This window comes from Bombina bombina, chromosome 2 (assembly GCF_027579735.1).
Source record: "Bombina bombina isolate aBomBom1 chromosome 2, aBomBom1.pri, whole genome shotgun sequence".
Lineage (NCBI taxonomy): Eukaryota > Metazoa > Chordata > Amphibia > Anura > Bombinatoridae > Bombina > Bombina bombina.
This window is the reverse complement of record NC_069500.1, coordinates 1,167,447,017-1,167,453,016: the sequence shown is the minus strand read 5'-3', so window position 1 is coordinate 1,167,453,016 and position 6,000 is coordinate 1,167,447,017. Positions and strand designations below refer to the sequence as shown.

At 34.8% G+C, this 6,000-nt stretch overlaps 1 protein-coding gene across 1 annotated transcript in view; it reads left to right on the top strand.

Moving 5' to 3' along the window:
- Positions 1-934: 934 nt before the first annotated feature.
- Positions 935-6,000, top strand: part of AGA (aspartylglucosaminidase) — a 149,361-nt gene continuing 144,295 nt past the window's right edge. The window contains exon 1 of the mRNA XM_053703858.1: positions 935-1,112. Coding sequence (XP_053559833.1) covers positions 962-1,112 — 151 coding nt within the window. The 5' untranslated portion in view covers positions 935-961. The remainder of the gene's footprint in view (positions 1,113-6,000) is intronic.

Sequence of the window (6,000 nt, the reverse complement as noted above, 5' to 3'; positions counted from 1 at the left end):
GTATAGTGTTTTAATACTGCTGCATGGACCCTCACAACATGTGTGTATGACGCTGAATAACAGTAATACATTTTAGCATAAATATTGTTGTTAATATTAGTATATTAATAAAAAGCTTCTATTTTAAACTGCACCCATGTACATTTCAAAGTTGACCTTTCTATCCCTACAAATAAACATGCCAATATAATAATCTTCTGAATAAACTGTTTCAAACACTATATAAACCCTCATTTGCATTTCTGATTAAAGGGACACTGAACCCAAATTTTTTCTTTCGTGATACAGATAGAGCATGCAATTTTAAGCAACTTTCTAATTTTCTCCTATTATCAAATGTTCTTCATTCTCTTGGTTTCTTTATTTGAAATGTAAGATTTAAGTTTTGATGACGGCCCATTTTTGGTGAACAACCTGGGTTGTTCTTGCTGATTGGTGGATAAATTCACCCACTAATAAACAAGTGCTTTCCATGGTTCTGAACAAAAAAAATAGCTTAGATGCATTCTTTTTCAAATAAAGAAAGCAAGAGAACGAAGAAAAAATGTCAATAGGTGTAAATTAGAAAGTTGCTTAAAATTGCATTCTCTGTCTGAACCACGAAAGAAAAAAATTGGGTTCAGTGTCCCTTTAATATTTAAATAACATGACGTTTCTGAAAAACTGCCAATATTTCGCATCTCCAGTTATGACCGTTTTATTTTATCTTTAATAAATTTTATTAAATATGCAAAAATAGTATGCTTCCAATAACCATACAGCCAATTTAAACAGTATAACTAAATAATTCAGTTTTTCAATAAACTAATGTCTCTATATCTCCAACGATACAACTACCAACACACACAGTCACTCTACTTAATGGCAGGGAGGAGCTAAAGCAGGAGCGCGCTCTGCTAGTGACCAGACCTTGCGCGTGCTCGCTTCCCTTCATTTCCTGGTTACTTATATTTCTCCAGCAATGGGTGCTTCGGTTTGCGGTATTAGCGTCTTATATTTGTGGGTTCTTGCGGGGCTGCTGTGTAGGGTGGAATCCTCGGTGCGGCCGCAATCTGATGCCTTGTTGCCTTTAGTAATCAACACTTGGTCATTCCAGAACGCTGCAGAGGCAGGTGAAGTCACGGGTGGACGCCGCAGTCATGTGATAGTAATTTAGCGACCCGTTAACACCTTGACCGTGTTGAGTTCTTTGCCCAAGAATGGCACGAAGTTTTTTTGTTAAAGGAATTTTTAAAACAATAAATGGGGTTTGAATTTAATGCAAGGGGAATTACAGTTACTTTTATGTATGCACTGTGTATGCGTACATGTAATAAATAACGAATTGCTAAAAGTCATCTAAAATCGTTTTAAACTTCCACCTCCAAAAGATTTTAAAACTTGTGAAAATGGTTATTTCCCTTATTGTGGCTATTGTAAATGAGTGTGTCTAGTAGAAAGCTGATTTAGACAATTTGCAACATTTAAAAAAAAAAAAAAAACCGTAGGTTACAAAATGTGTTACAGTATTTGGCTTCTCTAAGCAAAATAAAAAGCAAGGTAGTGCACTTCTTGTTTCTTTACTACACATAATTAAATATTTTATATTACTGTCTGTGTTTCATATTGGTTTAAAGTGAAGGTTATTTCTGATGAAGAGGTGCCCGGTTTTTAATAATCCTATTAAAAACAAGGGCACTTTTATTATTCAAAATTGACGTTTAACTTGTTTTCTTCAAATACTTTACTTCGCAGGCCCAAAATTACGAATCTGTCTTCCTCCAATTACGTTGTTGCCTCAGGCCAAGATTCCCCCTGGGGGGAAGCCGTGATTGGAGGAAGCCGGATTTGTCATTTCTGGCGTATGAAGAGGCTTTAGACGGCCGGGGGAATCGCTGGTGCGGCTGTGAAGATTAAAAGGTAAGTATTTGAAGAAAACAAGTGAAATGTCAATTTTGATGAATTAAAGTGCCCTTGTTTTTAATAGTAGTATTAAAAAACGTTCACTGATTCATCAGAATTGACCTTCACTTTAAACTCCCTGAGTGTGAATTCAAATCTGGAAAAGACTGCATTTACTTACTAAAGTGAAAGTCAAGCCTAGCGTTTTTGAAACACTAAGAATGACTATTGAAACAAATAAAGGGGACTTTCATTCATGAAGTATAAGATACTTCATCTAGAGAACTCCTTTAATTTTTGCTAAGAGGTGACATTTTCACCTCTTGGCAAATAGCCGTGCGGTAAATCCGGCTCCCAAGGGTGCAATGCCGAATTTACCACACGCAAAAAAACAGCGATCTGCTGTGGGCTTCCTTAGCAGCTCAGTAGGGCGATTGGTTGAAACAAAGGGGATTTCTACATAAATTATTTTATACATCATGAATGAAAGTCCCCTTTAGTCCCCTTTATTTGTTTCAATAGTAAATTCTAGAGTTTCAAAAACGCTAGGGTTGACTTTCACTTAAAGGGACAGTCTAGTCAAAATTAAACTTTCATGATTCAGATAGGGCATGTAATTTTAAACAACTTTCCAATTTACTTCTATTATCTAATTTGCTCAATTCTTTAGATATCCTTTGTTGAAGAAATAGCAATGCACATGTGTGAGTCAATCACACAAGGCCTCTATGTGCAGCAACCAATCAGCAGCTACTGAACATATCTAGATATGCTTTTCAGCAAGTGATATCAAGAGAATCAAATTAGATAATAGAAGTAAATTAGAAAGTTGTTTAAAATGACATGCTCTTTCTAAATCATGAAAGAAAAATTTTGGGTTTCTTGTCCTTTTAAGGAGCACTTTTTGTGGGTGTGGAGGTAATATTTGGCTTTATAAGGGAGTTATGAATTTCTCAGATATTTTTGTTTTTTAGTCATTTAATTTAAAGGGATAGAAAGGTAAAAATACTCCTAGTAAAAGTTCTTACTGGTTTTCTGCAGCATATGTACATATCCTGTGAGGGCCCATGCACTAGTATGTAAACACTATGCATTATCAGAGAGGTGACTGGTATGTATTGTTTCTGAATACGTAATTTGTGTAATACAAGCTGCTGCTAACCCTCTGAGGTGGTGTGGGATTTATATACTGGTGCACAGGCCCTCACAGGATATGTGTGTATGATGCAAAAAAAAAAAACCCAGTAATAACTTTTATTAGAAGTATTTTTGCTAATAGAAATATGATGCAAAAATGCTTCTATTTCAAGGTATTTGCTTGTTGCCTTGTCCCCCTGCTCTTGCACAACCATTTGCGTGATAAAAGGGCTTGTCTAATTCAGAGGAATTAGTGGTCTTAAGAACACTGCTTTTTAGAAGGAAAATTAAAGATACAGTAAAGTAAAAATTAAATTTTCAGACAGAACATGACATTTTAAAAAATATGCCAAAGTACTTCTATCATCTAATTTGCTTTGTTCAATAAAGGATACCAAGCAAATTTGATAACAAAAGAAATTTGGAACATTGTTTAGAATTGTATTTTCTATCTAAACATAAAAGAACAATATTTGGGTTCAAGTCTCTTTTAAAGGGACCTGAAACCAAATGTTTTTCTTTCATAATTCAGAAAGAGCATACCGTTTTAAACGACTTTCTAATTTACTTCTATCTAATTTGCTTCATTCTCTAGATATACTTGAAAAGTATATCTAAATAGGCTCAGGAGCTACTGATTGGTGGCTGCACATAGATGCGTCGTGTGATTGGCTCACCCATTTGATTGCTATTTCTTCAACAAAGGATACCTAAAGAATTAAGCCAATTGGGATGTTTAAAATTGTATTCTCTGTCTGAATCATGAAAGAAAAATTTGAATTCATGTCCCTTTAAGTCAAAATTAAACTTTCATGATAGAGCGTGCAGCTTTAAACAACTTTCTAATTTACTTTCATTATCAAATTGTGCACAGTCTTTCTATACGCACACCTTCGAAAGCATCAGCTACTACTGGGAATATGCAAACATTCACAGCTTATATGTAAATTAGTCAGTGATTGGCTGAAGGCTATCACATTATATAGGGGACCAGCTAATAGTAGTAAACTTTGAAGTTTGTAAAAAAAATAAATAAAAAACTGCTCATTTAAAATTGGGAGCAAGTGTTTTTATTATGCTCTTGTTGATTGTGCAATCCTACTGTATTTAATGGTACTTCAACTTGTGTTGCCCTGCTAGGGCTCCAGCGCTGCATATGCAGCTTGATAAATGGGTCCTATATGTTGCAATTTACCTCTATTATCTTTATTGCTATGTTTGCTTGGTATCCTTTGTTGAAAAGCATACCTAGTTAGGCTCAGTAGCTGGGAGCTAGCTGCTGATTGGTGGATGCAAATATATGCCTCTTGCTTCGTATATGCCTGCTGCTTCGTCAATAAATGATGTTAAGGTGATGGTAAATCCTAGTGTTTTTAAAACGCTAGGATTTACCAGTGCTACAAATAAAGGGGACTCTCAGCATGACGTTATTTATACTGCATGACGGCAAGTCCCCCTTTATTTGCCTGCAGATTATGCAGTGTTGTTGGTTAATAGCGTGCTAGCTATCCAGCATAATGCTGACTGTCCCGCACGGCTATTGGCTAAGAGGTGGCACAGTCACCTCATTAAAAAAATGGCATTTTGCCATGGGCTGCCTGAGGCGCTCAGCATGGTATAAGCTGCAGGCAAATAAAGGAACTTTCAGCATGAAGTATTTTATACCTTATGGCTGAAAGTCTCATTTATTTGTAAAATCTAGTGTTGCAAAAACGTTAGGATTTACCATCGCTTTGACATTGCACAGGTTTGCACCTGGTGCATGACTTTAAAGGGACAGTAAACACATTGAGCTTTTAATATAAAATGATTAATTATATTTATTTGATGTGCTAGGATATTTGATTAGCTCTTGCTGGCCTCACTTTCCAAACGTCCCAGCTTCCCAAATTACTAATTCAAATCAAACCCTAATTATTTGGGATAAATTAATAAGATTCACCTGCACCTAACTTCAAGACCCTTTCTGTTAACACCTTTTGGTATTCCATAATGAATTCCCTTATGAGAGATCTATCCTCAGCACGATTCGGAAGATAGATATATATCATAGTTGTCTCTAATAGTAAGGATACCAATAACATGATCCGGCCAGTGACCAATTTTGAATTTGTCGATTTAGAAGAATTTCATTATTGGCAATTCCAAAATATGGACAACTATATTTTCTTAAAAGTCCAATGGGAAATGTTTCTTGAACAGTTGCTTAACAATAATACTAGTGCATGTTAATATAGCCTTATAAAAGATAGTCTTTTAATTTTTATTTACTGGATTTGCCTTTTTATCTTTTCAAAATGTTGCTATTTTCAAAATGATTCAGAGAGGTAAGATTTGTGGTTTAACATATATATGGAATATGTGCATAATTTTTAATAATTATTATTTTTGCACCTTTTTTATGTAATTTAGCTCTAAAATATTAGTGGGTTTTCTGATTCTCAGAAATTGAAATACATGTTGCAAATTTCACAAGGCTAAACCTATTACATATATTTCTCTAGTTGACTTGAAGTCACATGAAACACAAAACATTTCTTTCATGATTTAGGAAGAACATACAATTTTAAACAACTTTCCAGTTTACTTTTATTGTAAAATTAGTTTCATTCTCTTGGTATCATTTGTTGAAGGAGCAGCCATGCACTACTGGTTTCTAACTGAACACATAGGTGAGCCAATGACAATCGGTATATATATGCAGCTACCAATTATCAACTAGAACCTAGGTTCTTTGCTGCTCCTGAGCTTTCCTAGATAAACATTTCAGCAAAGGATACCAAGAGAAGGAAGCAAATAAAATAAGTACATTGGACAGTTGTTTAAAATTGTATGTTTTGTCTAATTATGACTTTACTGTCCCTTTAATCATTTAACTACTGTAAAACAATATAGCCATTGCTAATATTATCGTGCTATCCTTGGTTTCTCCAGAGCAAACCTAGTTTGTTTCAAAGGTTGCAACAAACGAGATGTTAATTT